Source organism: Rattus norvegicus, chromosome 10 (genome assembly GCF_036323735.1).
Source record: "Rattus norvegicus strain BN/NHsdMcwi chromosome 10, GRCr8, whole genome shotgun sequence".
In the NCBI taxonomy this organism is placed as follows: domain Eukaryota; kingdom Metazoa; phylum Chordata; class Mammalia; order Rodentia; family Muridae; genus Rattus; species Rattus norvegicus.
The window spans coordinates 74,825,259-74,844,248 of NC_086028.1; the positions used below are offsets into that span (position 1 = coordinate 74,825,259).

General features: G+C 44.0%; 1 protein-coding gene across 6 annotated transcripts in view; it reads right to left on the bottom strand.

The window, feature by feature from the left end:
- Window positions 1-18,990, bottom strand: part of Ankfn1 (ankyrin-repeat and fibronectin type III domain containing 1) — a 388,671-nt gene that overhangs the window by 113,975 nt on the left and 255,706 nt on the right. For all 6 annotated transcript variants that reach the window (XM_039087383.2, XM_039087381.2, XM_039087379.2 and 3 more), the window contains exons 6-7: window positions 9,627-9,821; window positions 8,393-8,506 (exon numbers count right to left, since the gene is read on the bottom strand). In XM_039087383.2, coding sequence (XP_038943311.1) covers window positions 8,393-8,506; window positions 9,627-9,821 — 309 coding nt within the window. The remainder of the gene's footprint in view (window positions 1-8,392; window positions 8,507-9,626; window positions 9,822-18,990) is intronic.

An 18,990-nucleotide genomic window follows, 5' to 3' on the forward strand; every position in this document is an offset into this window, starting at 1 on the left:
ATTTTAGAAATGAGGAACAGGTTTCCTCATTTCCAAATGAGATATGTATCAAAGGTCAAACGTGACTAGTAAGTAATGCTTGGATTTCAAGGTCAAGTGCATCCAACTGTGGCGTGTTGGCCCTCATTCTTTGCATCTCTCCCTGAAGAGAAAGCATACAAACCCCAAACTTGACGCGGAAACTTGCAGACCATGATTTGTTATGAAGATATATAAACCGTCAACAAACAGACATGACTACTGTCTCTCAGTTGGGCAAGCATTAGGAAAATTAGCATGATCATGCTTTTGGCCAAAGCAAGCATCAGTTAGTTTCATAGTCAAAATGGTGTCCTCCCTGATCTTTCATAATAAAAGTTACAGTTTAAAATATACTAATAAGAAGAAAGTAAGCAAAACAAAGATACTGTGATTTAAAGAAACAAATGCCCAAGCAACAAATAAGACAGAAATACATACATTTTAGAAATCATTTATTTATATAGGCATATATATGAATAAATGTTCCATATGTATGTATTTTGCCTGCACACACACACACACACACACACACACACACACACACACACACACACACACAGAGCATCACATGAGTACAGTGCCCCAAAGGCCAGAAGAGGCTATCAGATGCTCCGGGTCTGGAGTTACAGATGGTTGTGAGCCATCATATGGTGCTGGGAATGAATCTGGAGCCTCTTGAAGAGCAACAGTCAGTGCTCTTAACCACTGAGACATCTCTCTGGCACCAGAAACATTTGCCTTTTTAAAAATAAAGGGTCTAAAGCTACTGTGTCTTAAAAACAACATGATTGTATTTGTATGACTCTGTGTCACTGTCTTAGTCCAGATGAGGCCAGTGATTTAGAAAGTGAATTAAAACACTGAGGTACTGTGTTTCTCATGTAAATCAAAATTAAGTGGCAAACTAGAAGTAAGATAAAACTTTGTTACGTTGACCAAGAGAACCTATCAGAGTGGACAGTATATTGAATGGTAAACTACTAGATAAAATTTGTCAAAAGCAGAGACAAGAGAAAAATAACCAATGCTCCCTATTCAGTGCTCTCTATCCAGTCCTCCTTGTCCAATGTTCCCTATTCAGTATGTAGGGAATTAGAATTGATACTTTTCAAGGACGGGTGTGGTGGTTTGAATATGTTTGGCCCAGGGAGTGGCACTATTAGGAGGTGTGGCCTTGTTGGAGTAGATGCTGCCTTGGTGGAAGTGTGTCCCTGTGGGGGTGGGCTTTGAGACCTCCCCTTCTTACCACATGGGAGCCAGTCTCCTCCTAGCAGCCTTCAGATAAAGACGTAGAACTCTCAGCTCCTCCTGCACCATGCCTGCCTGGATGCTGCCATGTTCCAGCCTTGATGATACTGGACTGAACCTCTGAACCCAATTAAATATTGTCCTTATAAAAGTTGCTTTGGTCATGATGTCTGTTCACAGCAGTAAAACCCTAACTAAGACAACCACTTAGAGAAAATCTTGAAGATAAAGTTCACTCATAATAGTCACAAATATTGTGAAGTACATGGCATACAAAATCCTACAGGATGAATAGAAGATCCCATAGAGAGAAAACAGTTATACAGCCCTACATACATATAAACCCAACCTTTTCAGACAAACATGCTCATAGAAAGAAATCTCTCCCTGTTAGGAAGACAGTGTAAGCCCAGGAAGATTTTTAAAGCTGAATTTGACAAGTTAACTCTTTGTAAAAGAAAATGTGTGTAACATCAGAGACATTTTGAAATAGATTACCAGGAGGAAGGATTTTTCCCATATATATTAATATATGTTATACATTTACTTATTGGTATTAGATAAAGACAAGTCAACAATAGTGTGTATGAATGCATAGAGTCTCCTTCTGGTAAACTGTTCTAGGAAAAAAACTGAGATAGGTAAGATAGAGGCATATATGAGTGCTAAGATTGTAACTTGGTATACTAGAAAAAAGTTAAAACAAACAAACCAGTAAGTGATGGGATTGGATCAGCAGGTCAAGGCTCTTGCCACTAAGCCTCATGACCTGAGTTTGACCTGGGACCTACATGGTGTAAGAAGAGAATTGACTCATGAAAGCTATTGACTGGCCTCTACATGTACACACACACACACACACACACACACACACACACACACACGCACGCACGCGCACGCACGCACGCGCACGCACGCACGCACGCGCACGCACGCACGCACGCACGCACGCGCACACACACACACACACACAAAGTCCATGCTTTAAAAAAAAACCCAATAACCTATGTCCATCAGTAGGAGAAAACCTACGCTCCTGTCTGTGGCCTGAAAATATTATACAACTGTTAAACAGAAGGTAGACGATACAAACGCATCAACCTAGACATAAATATATTGTGAACTGAAAAGAAATATCACTAAGTTGAAAGACGATAGTCTTGTTGTAGGGTCAGGCAGGTGGCGTATTGTGGCTTAGATTTTAAACATCCCACATGGATCCCACTCTAAATGAGTGATCACCAGCCTGTGGTGTTACTGGGGCATGATGGAACCTTTAGTGTATGAGAACCTTTGGGAGGTGAGGGAACCTTTAGGAAGCAAGACCAGTAAGAAACCACCGAGGCCATGGGGACGGGGCATGGCCTTGAAACTTTGCCTTTCTCTTTCTGTTTTCTTTTGCTTCCTGGTTTCTATTAGGTGAGCGGGTAATAGAACTGAATGACTCTGGACTGAAATCTTTAGAACAGAAAACCCAGACAAATATCTCCTTCTTTTAAGTTGATTCCCTTGAGCATTTTGTCATGGTTATTAAAGCTGAATAATACAGTGTAGCACTATTTATACTAGATCACACAATGCTATAAATATTTGTACTAGATCACACAATGCTATAAATATTTATACTAGATCACACAATGCTATAAATATTTATACTAGATCACACAATGCTATAAACCTTTGGATGTATAGTCATTTGTCACGTACCCTTGGGGTTACATTCTGAGAGGGTGTTATTGAGGAAATTCACCTTTGTATGAACAGCTACCTCTCTGGAGGATAAAGTCATGTAGGACCTCTGTGGTTTAGGCAGTCTGCTGCTGACTGAAGCATCACCGTCCGTTATGTGGCACAGGAGAACATGCTTATGGGCATCAGGAAAGGATCTGTAGAGATCTACCTCAGAATTTTGTGCTAGGGATGTGGGACTTCAGGAAGGGTGAAGGACTCTTTTTAGATAGCACTGTATTATTTGAAGGCTAATTAAAAATAACTGATCAGAATATGTAAAAGAAAAGCAACTCTTTAAGTATAGATTATTGGGGAAAGACTTGAAGGAAATTTACAAGATTTTTGGTGAGTGAGTTGCCTGGGTCCTAACACCACAGCAATGGGTGAAGGGAAACAGGACAGCAAAGGCCCAGAGACCTTCACAGCTCAGACCTGAGGTTCTTGCAAAGTGACTTTCCAGTCTCCCTGTCCTCTCATTCACTGGATTTTCTAAGTTCACCATCATATATTTAATTCCTCAACTTACTTTTTTTAATAAAGGTTTACTTATTTTATGTATTAATGAGTACACTGTCCATGTCTTCAGGGACCCCAGAAGAGGGCATCGAATCCTATTACAGATGGTTGTGAGCCACCATGTGGGTGTTGGGAATTGAACTCAGGACCTCTGGAAGAGCAGTCAGTGCTCTTAACCACTGAGCCATCTCTCCAACCCCCTCGACTTTTTTTTTTTTAACCTGTATACTTAAGGAAGCAAGCTGATCCCTTGAGGTGTGGATCTTCTGGGTATAACATTTTCTGTCCTTTTTACTGCTTTCATAGGTCATCTTTCCCTCTCTGAAATCAAACTGGGATTGTTTTCTTCAAGACATTCTAGCAGGGCTTTACTCTAGTAACCAAGATAGCAGCTCTGTGCTCATGCTTGGATTAGTTCTTCAATTAAACACGGAAAATCATTGTATTCCTCAATGCCATTGTTCACATTTCTTGTTAGATACATGCCCTTGAAACTACAAGGTTCAAGAGGGGAAACGGTAATGGTAGTGAAAGGAGTGGGAACACCAAACAATGGGCATGTGCCGCACACGACATTAACTTCTTCTCTAGTCTTGAAAGAAGATGGCGTGATTGTGAGTTCTCACATGGTAACACTATCAGCGGAGGGGTTTCAAGAGCATATGGTGGACTATTCCCTCCTGGAAGCAGATCTGTCCCTAGGCTTTTTTTGGACTTCTTTTCCTCCTGAGATGGAACCTGGAAATGGTGGTTGGTAGAGACACCAGCAGATATGCTACAAGCTCCTAGAAGGTGCTGGCAACTTCTATGAGAAGACATCATGCTTGTTTTGCCAAGCAATGTGAGCAAAAAAAAGAGGAGCCAAGCAATTCAATGATAGGACCAGACATTAGGACTTTTTTCCCTCTGTGCTAAATATTGAACTTGGAGCCTTATGAATCCCACGCAAGCAGCTTCCCACTGAGCTGTATCCAAACCCCTCCTTTTTGTGAGACAAGATCTCATTGTATATCCCAGGCTGGCTTTGAACTCACTGTGTAGCCCAGGCTGGTGTGGATGCTCCTGCCTTTATCTCCTGGGTGCTGGGATTACAGGAGCGTGACAGCCTAGGGTTGGGGCTTCTAATTTCTCAGGGAACAAGGTGAGAAGAGAGGCAGGGAAGGGCATATTCACAAGTATGATTAGCACTTACAGATTGTATTACCTATCACAGCATCTTGTAATTGGCAAGCCACATGTGTCACTACTTCAGGTCCAGAGAGAGAGAAGAGAGAGAGAGAGAGAGAGAGAGAGAGAGAGAGAGAGAGAGAGAGAGAGAGAGAGAGAGAGAGAGAAGAGAGAGAGAGAGAGAGAGAGAGAGAGAGAGGAGAGGGAGAGAAAGAGAGAGAGAGAGAGGGAGAGGAAGGGAGAGGGAGAGAGAGAGAGAGAGGAGAGGGAGAGGGAGAGAGAGAGGAGAGGGAGAAGGAGAGGGAGAGAGAGAGAGAGGAGAGGGAGAAGGAAAGGGGGAGAGACACAGACACAGACAGAGACAGAGAGATAGAGAAGACATAGGCAGAGAAACAGAGACAGAGACAGATAGAGACTGTGAGGTAGAGACATGGAGAGAGACAGAGAGATAGGGAGAGATAGAGAGACAGAGAGACACAGGCAAAGAGGGACAAGGAGAGACAGGGAAACAGAAACAGGAAGGAAGAGAGAGACAGGGGGAGAGACAGAGGGAGAGACAGAAAGGCAGAGAGACAGAGACAGTGAGAAAGACAGAAAGAGATAGACAGTGACACAAGAGAGACACAGAGAGACAGATGCTCACTCCTGGCTGTAACAGGTAACTGCACCTGTTCCAGGATGCTGCCTCTCATCTATCCAGGCTCCAGTCCCCTCATCCTCGCCCTGCAAGGAGCAACAAAATCACTTTGAAAATCCATTCCATTTTGGCCTGCAGAAAAATAGCGTGTAATCTCCAAATGAGGAGATGGGGCCAGTTACCCAAGGATATGAGGAGGAAAATGTTGACCAAGGCTCTGGCGATGGTCCCAAACCCCAGAGCATCTGTGACAACTCTAGCCGCTCTTTGTAAACCATGGAGATTGGTGAGATGAGACAGAAGGATGAAAGGACCCTGCATCCAAGGAGGATACACCTCAAAACAGCCCCATCTTACTGCAGTTGGTGAAAATGCAGACAGGAGAACCCAGTGGTTTTCACTGAGAACCATTTTTTCCTGGCTTTTAAGCTGTAATGGACACCTTTAATCTCCCACAAGGAGATGGCAATTGGCCTGGTGCAAGACTCCAGAGTATTAAGAAGGCTCCCAAAGAGATGCTCACAAAAGACTTCTGTACATACACAGACTCCTCCAAACCATGCTGATGAATGTAAACAGACGGGCATGACAAAGAGCCAGGTTCCGCCCCTAACCCCTGAATATACGTTGGCTGAAGCACGAAGGGAGAAAACATTTAGTTGTTGAGATATGCCTGAGGTTTTGCTGAGCTCTGAAATTCTGGAGCGTAGGGTGAGTGTGGCCTGCCTTTTGCCAAACCCCAAATACTGCAGGCTTAAGCCTTCCCTATAAGCAATTAGATAATTGTCCTTATATTCTGAGGACTTCTCAATTCTTTCACCACCACCACCTCCTCCTCCTCATCCTCCTCCTCATCCTCCTCTTCCTCTTCATCCTCTTCCTCTTCCTCTTCCTTTTCCTCCTCCTCCTCCTCCTCCTCCTCTTCCTCCTCCTCCTCCTCCTCCTCCTCCTCCTCCTCCTCTTCCTCCTCCTCCTCCTCCTTCTCCTTTTAAAGGAAACAAAATAATTGTCTTTGTCTCTGGGTAATTTTCCTAATATTTTCACAATTAAATAATTACTTCAACCCCTGAATTAAAAAACTGCCCATCTGTCTCTGTGGACACAGTAGGCTGCCAGCTGCTTTAAATGTTATTCAGAGTGATCAGGTTAAGGCCTCCGTTAGCGCAAGGAAGCCAGCTTCACAACGCAGCAGACAATTCTATTTATAATGCTTAATTAATCCTCTCCAGTTACTCACAGAGCTCTGTTTGCGACCTTTCGTTTCCCACCTCGCCCAAACGCATCCCAAGAGAAGAGTTAAAAACGTGAACACTGGTAGAATTTGCTGGGGCTTTGGTTAAATAAGGAAGAGCTGGGCAAAGGCTTGATAGCTCACTAATCGCATAGCAGAAGGAACTGTCAAGTTGGGCAGCCATTGATGAAACATTTCATCAAAATCCTGAGCTGGCGAGAGGTAGAGAGGAAAAGGAGGGGTTGTCCATGCTTAACCCTGCCGTCCAATCCCAACTCTGAGGGTCAATCCTGGCCTATGAGACAACGGAGAGAGGAAATACTGAGCCAGTTGGAAGGATTAGTCTCAGGCTTCTTCTATGCACCGCTCGAACTTCTACGCAGTTCTTGAGCTTCTGTGCAAGACTATTGGCAGTCTAAGTTGCCCTCTCTTTGACACAGAAAATCCAGTGATAACCAAGTCAATCCACTTGCAGTCTCTTACCTTAGCTATTACAAATAGAGGGAACCTGGGCAGTTCCAAGCCCCCAGAAAGCTGTCATGCACTGCAGAGATAGACTGCGTACTCTTGAGAAGAAACCCCGGGGTAGAAGAAAGGAAGGCCTGTGCTCTAGGTAGATAGTTTCACAGAGTAGAGAGAGGGGTGGGGACTCGAACACACAGTTTCCCATCCACCAGCACCCTGGAGCGTGGGTAGAGAGCTTTACAGGGTCTTCCTGAATGCCCCTGTGGATCAGAAAGCTGACAGATTACCTTTCCTTTCCCACATTCATGCGTGCCCAGAGTGGAGGAACTCGGACTCTTTTGTGAACCCCTAGGCAAACTCTGTAATTTATCATCCCTAGTGTAGGTAAAGGGAGGATAAACAGCACTGCTTCATGATGCAGCTGTAAGAACTAAGCAGTGTCCTGCAAGCTCCAACAGTGCTTAATACACAGCAGGGGCTGTGCATGGGGTTGGCTGGCTTGGTGATGTCCTGCCATCTCTTCCTCCTATGGGCCCTTCCTGTCCTTCACCAGTGCTGCTGCTGTAGCTGGCTCAGGCTGCCACACCTTGCTTCTCAACAGATATCTCATTATTTTTCTTTAGTTCTAAATCCTTGTCAGTTTCCCCCAGTCCATCATGCACACTAAAAGTACTTCAGACATCTACTTGTAGTCCGGTCCCCATCTTATCCAAGGGCTCTCTGAAGCTCACTGTATAAAGTCTTAACTCCTTGGCTTCTATTCTAATTCTTTTCTGCTCCCAGACCCTCTGCACGTCCCCTCCTCTGATTGTCCCAGTACTCGTTTGCATTGGTAGCTGTATTCACTGTTCTCTCCATGTAGAATTTACATTGGCCCCAACATCTCCTTCCAGCTCCCATTTGTTCTTCAAAGCCAAGTATCTTGGGGACTTTACTGACCATGCCACCATCCTACCATCATCTTCTTTTTTGGCCCCAGTGACTGTCAGTGGGGATATAGTGGTCAGTTTCCATGTTTACTGCTCCTTCTATTGGTACCCCACACTTTAGCCTCCCTGCTCTCAGATCAGCTCTGTTTTTTGCTCTGTGCCTTATGCTCCATAGAAAAGATCTGTTGCACACATGAACGAGACATTCACTGAGGGAATGACAGCCTGGTCCTGTTCAATATCCCCATGACTTATCCTCAGTCACACCACACCCCTCACCCCCAGTCTTTACAATGATGTGCATGGCTATATTTTGGCTTCAAAAGTAAAGGGGATAAAAACAATCCCACCAGTGTGGAAACCAAACACTCAACCTGCCCAATCCATCCCCACTCCCTGGATATCTTTCCAGAAAGGAACAGGGAGAGAAGACGGAGAGCTCATTACCTTTGTACCTGGTCACCACAGCTGCGTTGACACTGAGGGGCTCCTGAAAGCTGACTGTGAGAGACGTGCTGCTGGTTACCATGAGACAGGCATTGGCTGGCACCTCTGGGGCTCCTGGCACAGAAGGGGAAATCATTGGCGACGTGTTAGATTCTCAAACCCTTTTCAAACATATTTCTGCCTCCTTAAAGAATAGTGGAAGCTCAATCACTCCCCACTTTATTCCCTTGAGACAGGATCTCTCATTGAACCTGGAGCTAGACCCAAAGTCTAAAAGGCAATCGATTTCCTGTCCTCCACTCTGCCACTGTTAAATCTGTGGGTGGTGTGGCCATGCCTGGATTCTTATTTGAGTGCTGGGGACACAAATCCGGGCCCTTATGGACCCATCTCCTCAGTTCCTGCACTTGGTGCTTAACTCTCTCCCAGAGAGGCTTTTAAAGGATGGGACTGAGTTTTCTCTTTCAATTTGGAAGTTAAACTCCAAATTGTTTTAGTTGCTTAAATAAAATCTTTTAGAATGAGAGCTTAGTGCTTTGTTGTACATTTTAGTTTTAGGGAAATCTTCTGGGGTAAGATAAAAATACTATAGAATCTAAGTTTAATGTGTCTGAAACACCTGAACAGTATATATTCTTTCATCCGGGGCTTCAGTCAGCAACATTCTGCACGGCCAGTAAGTATTATCCTGGACTGCCTTACCCCAGCAAAAAGAGCTGGCATACAGAATGGAAATGAGGATAAAAGCAGAATTCATGGGCCAGTTGACTATCTCTCTCTGTTGTGTTCTTTGGTTTCTCGTTCTCCATTTAAAAAAAAATACAGTAGAGAATGGAAAACACCTTAAACTTGAGCTTGAAGCAGAAGCCGGACAAATAGGCAAATAAATATTTTTCCAACTCCACATCCCAAAATATAGCCACTTAGGCCATCAGACCATTGGGTCATTAGGCATTAGGGCGTAGCTGTGGGAAAGTGCTGGATGAGTGGGGATGTGGTGGAGGGAGGCCAGAAGCACCCAGAGCTCAAGGCTGTGGCCAGAGAACCAATCAGGAGTCAGCAAATCAAGCAAGACAAAAGACCCATTTACAGCCTCCTGGAGCTCTGGCCCCAAACAGGCTGACAACAGTCATCTACCGCTGGAGAGCTGAAAAATGCAATCAGTAAAAGACCTGGCTGTCTCAGACCGAAGCTCGGCCTCCTAATTCGCCCCCAGCCTCTCGCACATACTCACGGGCGTGTTCGAAGCCAGTTTTCATGCGACTGTAGAGCCGGTACCTCCACTCCCAGGCCTTCAGCTGCTTCTCCTTCTCTGTGTTGTCCAGAGTGAAGCCTTCATTCTCCACATGGGCAGACAACTCACTCACCCTGTCTTGGGCCTCCTGGACTAGTGTGTTGAGATGCATTGCTCGGCTCTCCAGGCTGACAACTGGGAGGAAAAGAGACAGGATGATAGACAGCTCTCCTTGGGAAGTGCAGTGGCTTAGGCTTGGTATCTCCTGGTTTGAAAAAAAAAAAACTCTTGAGACCCTGGGATCTGTGTTTCTTATTAATGATCTTACTTTGATAAGGCCTAATATGACATTCACTATCTAGTGGCAAATTCATCAAGTTAAGACAGTCCCTTCGCTCCTTGGCCATCTTGACACATGCTTCCCAGTGACATACTTGGTCATGATTGTATCGATGACATTTGGAGGGACAAACATCTGGGACAGGGCCAAGAAGGCTGTGGGGCAAATTCTCGGGTCAGATTACATTCTCCCAGAATTGATTTTCTAAAGAAACTTTTGGTGGAAGCCAGCTCAAATTTTCTGCCCTTATCACATTCTTCTTTCCTCTCCTCCTCCTCCTCCTCCTCCTATTTCCTTTGACTTGTTTTTGTTTGTTTGTTTTTATTGGATTTTTTATTTATTTACATTTAAAATGTTATCCCCTTTCCTGGTTTCTCCTCTGGAAATACCCTATGCCATCCTCCCTTCTCCTGCTTCTATGAGGGTCTCTCCCTCCCACCTCCTGCCTCCCCATTCTGGCATTTCCCTACACTGGGGCATCAAGCCTTCCCAAGACCAAGGGCCTTTCCTCCCATTGATGTCTGACAAGGCTGTCCTCTCCTACATAATGCGGCTGGAGCCCTGGGTCCCTCCATGTGTACTCTTTGGTTGGTGGTTTAGTCCCTGGGAACTCTGGGGGGGGGGTCTGGTTGGTTGAAATTGTTGTTCTTCCTATGGGTTGCAAACCCCTTCACATTCTTCTTAGCATAGAGAAAACTTTGCATGTATGCCTTAGGATCCTATTAGTATTAACCAGTTTGTACACCGCTAATGAAATGTCTCAAACTGGTGCCACATCTGAGCTAGCGGGTTCTGATGGCCGAACCCTACATTGATCTTTGATTGTGGTCTGGTTACAGGAATGCACCTTGTCCAGAAATATCCATGTCCCGAGGGCAAGGCTTACTAGAGGTTTGTATTTGGATCTCACTGATGCATCCCAAGCTTCACTTGGCTTACATCATAGTGTTTACTCAGTCTGCCCTGTGTGGTCAAATGTATACCAGTGGTAGAAGTTGCCCATTCTTGTGCATGCCTTTGAGGCTGCTTCCTGTGGTCTGCATGGGACTGTCTGCTTAGGTGGTCACCTGTCACTTCTGAGGAGCCTCTCCCAACCAGTGGCAAGACAGGAGACAGTTTCATTCTGGAATAGTGGTGGAGGACCACAGGTACAGAGACGCAAGTCAGAGGCAAGGTCTGCAGATGTGTTACTGGAATGTGTCTGACGCTCCCCGTAAGAATGTGTCTGACACTCCCTGTGACCAAAACAATATTTTTTTTTCTGATGAGTGGGAAGCAAAACCCACCCATTTCATTCTTTATAATTAATGGGGGAAATATTACGAAGATAACTCAAGTGAAAGTGTGTTAGGCGTATTTTGAAATGGAAATTAGGTGGTTGTATATTCAGATACTCTGTGTTCATAAGCATGTCTGCGTTAATTACAGGAAATGAATACTAATTTATTATTGCCCCTGAGAACCATCAGTCTAAATTTATTTACAGATGAGGTCAATGAAAAATTAGCTGAGTCTTTTTTTTTCCCCCCTTTCCTTTTTCTTTTCTTCTTTCTTCTTAGAATGGCTGCTCAGAACAGCCGGGACTGTGTTCGGCTGCAGGCTTGGCATGGTTAATGAATGTTGTCGTAGCAGTCAATCATGTACTCGAAATACTGTCACGCTCCCTTTTTTAAAGCCTCAGTCATGAGCCATGACAGAAAAATAAACAAATAAATATAAAGCCAAAAATCTCTTTGACCGAGCAGCTACGCTGTGTAGAATCCCCCCGGGAAGGCTAAAGGAGGCCAGAATAAATGATAATGTAAGTGCTGGATGTAGTGAGACTGTGATGTTGTAGGAATATGGAGGTACTGGGGGGGGGGAATGCACACACACACACACACACACACACACACACACACACACACACGAGCACACACTCCAGTGGAAAAATTGGCAATATTAGTAGCCTCAAGGTGCAATTTCCTGGAGTAGTTTGGACTGACAGGCCAGTGCTAAATGCTGTTAATTTAACTAACTTCAGATTAATGGTAGAGCCTGCTATGACTGAAGCCCTCAAACACAGTCTCATTATAGGCTTGCTGGGAAGGCCCTAAATATAGGCATTGACAGTTTAAAACAAATTCGTATACATTTGTGTATTTTTAGACATGGTTAGGCGTCAGAGTTTGTGTCAGAGTTTTCAAGTTGATTAATTGACCCAGTAACTGGGCCCTCTCTCTCACCGGCCCCCTCCTCCTTCCACTCCAAATTACAGAGAAAATGGGGGAATTGTCCTTGTTAAGTTATTCAGTGGGTCTTTTATTGTAAGCCCGATGTTTGAATTGCATGCATGCGTCAACACTCGGGTGATAGGCACATGATTTATAAAAATAAATTTTTCTAATACTATGAAATCCCCCCTATTAATTTTTATATCCACAACCGTTATTACGGGTGGGAATCCCCGGTGGCATTTCAGATGGACAGCTTCTCTTGAGGTCTGTGCGTGGCTTTCCCTCCCCCGACCCGGGACATTTTTCCTGCATTCCCCCTCGTAACACTTTTTAGTCCTGCACCCTCTGCTCCTCCTAGGTTTTGGTCCTCTTCCTCACACGAAGCAGTTTTGCCCTTTCAGAGTCTACCAAGAGGGCGCTTTAAGAATTCACAGCCAGGTGCACAGTCCAAGAGGGGCTACAGCCCAGTGCTCTGCAAAGTGGGACGGTTCTGTGGCGAGATCCGGTAGGGTAGGAATCGGAGGACATCTCCGGAACCACAGTATTCCCGTGTCTTGCGTTTTTCTAGAACACTGGTTTCAACATGCAGAATTGAGTGGAAGCAAATTGTTTAGATGAGAGTTGTGGGGGAAACCCCTTCAAACTGGAGATTTGTTTTATTTGAAAAAAGAGAAAGTATTTCGTAATTCCCCCTCCCCCAGGCTCAATCCCAGGTGTCCCCGAGACTGCGCTCACTGGCCTCCGTTGTTACAGGTAATTGAGTGGACAAATCTCAAAGGCACGAGGCTGAGCCTCTGTTCTCTAACCATCCCACCAGGCAAATCTTTATGTTTTTTTTCCTATGGATTTTTTAATAGCTTAATAAAACACTCTTTTGAAAGTTTCTTTTCTTTCTTTTTTTTTTTCTTTTTGCTACCAAACCAGCTGACTTATAAAGCAGTCATGTTTCTGCCTATTATTAATGACCCACTTAACTGCCAACAGCAGCATCTGTTCAGATGAGATAATCAAGCTAACTGGGTTAATTTACTTTAGGCAAAAGCGAGTGAATATGATAATTATATTGGGCTGGGTAATTTTTATCATGAGCGGAAGCGTGATAAGGGTAGGTTTTGACACCCTAGTTCTGGGAACCTTTTTGTTGTTGTTGTTGTTATTTATTTATTTATTTTTAATATGATTTGACTCGAGAATGAGAACCTTTTCACTCTCCCTATTTTAAAGACGAAGAAGCCGAAATCCAGGGAAGCACGATTCGCAGTCTTTTTAACCGCCGCCGAGAACTCTTACTAAATCAAAATGAATATGAACCAACGTATTACTGATATATTACAGTTTCCCAGTCACCGTTCAGCTTGGAGTTGGCGCATTCAATTTGGCTGGCTGGTTGGCTGTGGGTGGCGTGGGGGTGTCTGTCTTCTGGCCCATTCTTCCTCCCCATCTACTTTTCTCTATCTTGGGTCTCTCTACTCCTTCTTCGCTTCTCTCCACAGTCTGTTTTCTTCTCTAGCCTGGCTTGCTACTGATCTCTGCAAGCTTTAGCCTTTTCTACCTCCTGGCAGTCGATCCCTTCTCCAACCCAGCGACTGTCCCTCCGAGCGGCCGGCCGTAGCCAGCACAATAGAGGGTCTGTGGGTGTGTGGCAAGCCGTCCGGCTGGGCTAAGACCACTTCACGGCTCCTGAAACAGGCTCCCCGCTATTGTGGTGTTTAATTATCAACAGTATTTCTACCACCCAGCGCTTCAGAATTTGTTATAAGACCTGCCCAGCTAATTAACTATGAGATGGGGGTGGTGGTGGTGGTGGGGAGGTGGGGCAGGGGCTTGGTGTTCAAAGAATACAATTAGGGTTACTGTTTAAATCCTGAGATAAATAGTCATGGGGGGGCTGAGTGGACTTCAAGTGCTGGGATCTAGCTTAGGAATTGCAGATCCTTAGTGATTTCATCATTTTGCTCTTAACTCACAATTTGGGAATTGAGTCGTGGCAGACAGACAATTGCATAAAGTTTGAAACTATGAGTGAGGGCAACATGCAAGTCGATGTGAATATTTTTACGTTTTGTCTTATTGTGCGTCTCTGTGTGGGTGTGTGACTGGAGGTGCAGGATGCCTTGGAGTTGGAGTTACAGGGCTCCATGAGCCACGTGATCTCAGTCCTGGGAACTCAGCTTAGGTCTCCTGCAGGAGCAGTACTCACCCGCAACCACCAGGCTGGCTCGCCAGTTCCTGATTTTAATTTTTTCATAGAGGATTTGACGGAATAATTTATTTGATTTTCTTGAAAAAAAAAAAGAATACAGTCCTTTTTAATGGTAATACTTTGCAACTGAACATGCCTTTTTATAGTTGAGTATTTTCTTCTTTCTCGTTCTGCACTGCAGACCAGGCTGTCTCTCCTGTCTCTGCCTCCCAAGTGCTGGGATTCAAGTCACGCCCCACCACCACCGCCCAGAATTTTCCTCTTTCTTATTGATGATATAAACAAGACCTAAGACAATCGCTTCATCTCGACGATAGAAGAATCACTGTGCTCAGTTTAGATAGGTCTTTTTACAGTTCCGCCAGCCCTGCCCACCCTCCCCGCCCCTCCCCGCCCCTCCCCGCCCCACCCCCTCTTTGTCTTGCAAGTTCACTTCCTGCTAAGGTAGCTTCCTCCATCCCCAAGCAGCTCTGAATCTGAACAAGTATCCTTCTCTTCAGCAGGAATACGATTTTTAAAGTGTTGTTTCTGAGAATGGAGATCATCCTTGAAGGGAAGCAGTGACTCTAGAGATCATGTGATATCCTTAATAGATGTTTGGTCCCAGGGAGACCCATCTGTCCTTCGCGCAGGATGATTTTCTTCTGGTTCCATCTGTTTGCTGGCAAATTTCATGATGTCATTTTTGGAAAAAGGAAACAGTCTAGTAATACTCCATTGTGTAAACGTACAGCATTTTCTTTATCCATTCTTTGGTGGAGGAACGTCTAGACATGCTGTGCATTTTTAAACAAAACACGACGAATAGCCACACGAGTTCCAGCCCTGGTCTCACTACTGTTCCGTATTCCTCAGCCCACTGCCTCTTTTTATGGTCCCACATCTTCTAATTGCATTCGCAGACTTCAGTCACCTTGAATATCCACAGGTCACCTTCTTGGCCAACACGGTGGCCATGGCCTGAATAAGTTGATCCCTTCTGCCTGTGTTCTGTCTGTTTGTTTACTGCTATGGAGGATGACCAGTGACCAGACGCTGGGCAAGAAAAGGTTCACACGTGTCTTGGCTTTCCGGATTCTTTTCTGTTGGATGAAAGTATGTAAAACAAATTGTCTTTCTGAAACATTTTTGTGTGTTCTCTCTGTGTATATGCCTGGAAGTGTTTTATAAAGTTAAAATGTATTTTACTCTTTAAGAGAGAGAGAGAGAGAGAGAGAGAGAGAGAGAGAGAGAGAGAGAGAGAGAGAGAGAGAGAGAGAGACCTATAGTTCTAGCTACTCACTCCACCATGTTGAACACAAGGTTCTTATTTGTAAAACTGGCTTGACAATGATACCCACCTCACAAACCATGCTAAGTTAACGATAATCTCCACACAGGTTTTTTTTATTATTGTTGCTTCTATTCGGTTTTTAGAGACACACATTAAATAAACCCAAATGCTTGTTCTTATGAAATAGCTTGGTATTTTTCCATCAAAAAAATAATAATCTCTTGTTCCAGGTCTTTAAAAAAAGTCTTTTCCAGAGACTTTTTAGAAACATAACACACACATAAAGGTTGACAAAGTGAACGCTATCTGTTATTTCTAAGAAGAAAACGAGGTCACTTCAATATAAACCTTGAGCTGAGAGCCAATATCCTCTGGACAACCTAGAAGGGCAGTTAATAAGATTTATCTTTGCTGATCGTAAGTGACAACCTTCGAACAATTCAGCAGCTAACTTGGCTTAAGGTAGTAATGCCAAAAGAAGTAAGGCAAGGCATCTTAGTGATTTAAAGGTTTGAACCCTTATAGTAGAGAGGTTCAACAATCAGGTCGGATCTGCTTGTTCTGTGGAAATCCAAAACTTAGAGCCCATTTTGGCTTCTCTTTGGTCTCCAGCTATAAAAGGGTCCAACTGCAAAGGTTGTGGAGATTTAGTGATTGTTTCCTTTGAACTGCCAGGGGATTTTCTTCTCCTAGGGCCTGTCACACCTGGGAAAGGGGTCTGGAGTATCCCTCTCTGCTGTAGTCCAGAACGTGGCTCTGCAAAGTCTCTGTTACAGAAGGCAGGACTGGTGAATCCTGTGTTAATGGGCCCTCCCACCCAGGGCTCCCTAAATTCAAAGGGGGAAAACAAACACTCCACAAGTTTTCTTGCCAGGTTACTTAAGAAATCCAGCTCATGTTTGAGTCTGATGACCCTGGCTACCCTGAGGATCCTTTCCACACCGTCCACAGCATATAGTCTAAAGTTACATCAGTAGAATTTCCCTATATTAACCTTAAAAACAGGTGAAATTAGGTTAAAAAATGTATTGTACCCAACTCAACAGGCCCAAAATGTTACTAAAACTAGACATTTCTTAGTCCTCTGTTTTTGTACAAGTCTTTGAAAGCCAGTGCACATCTCATATTTCTAATGCTTTTCAATTTAGCCTACTTATATTTTTTAAAAATAAATTTCATTTTAGAGTGAATTGACAATTTCTAAGTGTATGAATTAACAGGGCATGAAGTGATTCTATGGTTTATTAATGCAATGTGAAACTGGGCTAATGAGGGCATATACACATCACTTGAGAGCTTTACTTTTGCTGATGATGACATTTAAAATGTACTTTCTTGGTAATATTAAAGTGTACAGTATGTTTGACTGTATAGGAAACAGACTGAAAACACAGTCCTCTGTTTAAATGAGATTTTGTATCTTCCAGCTATCAGCTCTCCTTGTCCCCACCTCCAGTCCCCGAGATCCCTATTCTCTTCTCTGTTGCTGTGAATTGGAGTGTTTCGGGTTCCCTGTACAAGTCAAGACATATGACACTTGCCTTTTCAAACCTAGGGTATTTTACTTGGCATGAGTCTTTCCAATTGCATCCACGGGATCACAAAACAGGATTCCCTCTCTCATCAAGGTGAAGCAGTACTTCATTGTGTGCTCACACCCCATTCCCCTCATCAGTCTAGCTGCTGATGGATTTCCAACACGTAGCTACCATGGGCGTGGCCATGGTGGATAAGGGAGTGCGGATGCCTGTTTGAAAGACAGTCCAAATCTTTTGGGTAAATACCCAGAAGTGAGATTGTTGGATCATACAATAATACTATTCTTAGCGCTTTCTTAAAAAAAAAAGAAAAAGAAAAAGAAAAATGCCAAGTAAGAAATCCTGGATGTCACATATGCTACCCATGTGCCCTGCCCGTGGGCCACATCCTTAGACCTATTTTTAGTTGTCAGAGGAAATGCCATATATTTTCCAAATTGTTTATACCAATTTCCATTCCCCACCGAGAGCCTGAGACATCCCCTTTCCACGTCTTCACCAACACTTACTTTTTGTTGTTGTTGTCTTTTTAAAAGAGCAGTTCTGACAAGTCTAAAATTATATCTTGCTGTGGTTTTTCCTTGAATTCCTCCAAGGCTAGTGTTATTGAGTACTTCTTCACATTCTTGTTGGCCAACATACGTCTTCTTTTGAGTGCGTCTGCTCAGGAGTCTTGCCCATTTCTTAACTGAGTTTTTAATTTGAATTCCTTCCACATTTGGGGCATTGACCCTCCCCTTAGATGCGTGCTTACAGATACCTCTGTCCCTGCTTGTTTCTTCTCTGAGTTGGCGTTATTGTCCAATGGATTTTTAGTTCGATGTTATTTCCCCCCCACCCCCACCCCCACGTTATCAATTTTTGTCTCTTGTTACTCATGCTTTTGGGGTGGAATCCAAAACATTATTGTTTAGACCTAGATCATGGAGTTCCTCCTCCCCCTTTGTCTTCATCTGTGAGTTTATAGTTTAGTCTCCTATTTAGGAACATAATACATTATGAACTGATCTGACTATGGTGTTAAGGTAGGGGTCTGATTCCATTCTCATGCTTGGGGTAACCAACACCACACCAGTGCTGGAGAGCCCACATTTCCTCCCTTGTTGATACATTCTTGGCTCCTTAGTTAACGGTGGGCTACAAAGTGTGGGCTTATTTTGGAGTTCTCCATTCTGTTCCACTGGCCAATGGATGTGGCTAACATCTATGTTGTGCATGGAGTTTTGCAACAGCGTTCTACAAACTTTGAAAAGTGTGGTGTTGGGGATGCCAGTACATATAATCCACAGGGCTGGTACTGTTTATCTTGCCCCAGAAACTGTGTAGCAGATGGTAAACATTTTAATTCTTTGCCAGAAGCTCCTGGATTTTTTTTTGAGAATGATACTGAGTGACATTTGGGGTGGGGGTAGTTAGAGGGTGTTTACAGCGTGCCAGGACATGAACAAAGTACTTGAAAGGTACCATTCTGTTACATTCATAACTGTCCTAGATAAAGAGTATAGCAGCCAGCCTTCCAGTAAGATCCACTGACCTCTGACTTTTCCAGGCATTCAACGTCATTGTGGTGGGGTTGGTCACGATAGTGTTAGTCACATTAGATAGCATTGGTCACATCTAAGATTAGGTAGCAAAGGACACTTTTTTCTGCCTTGGTTGATCTTTCTCACCTTCTCAGAAAGGCTTATCAGTTAGGGAAGCCAACTGCCAAGTCATTGGTTTGCTACACTGAGAGGTCCATGTAGCCAGGGATGCAGAGTTCTTGCCGGCTGTGGCTCTGAGTGAGTGATGGGG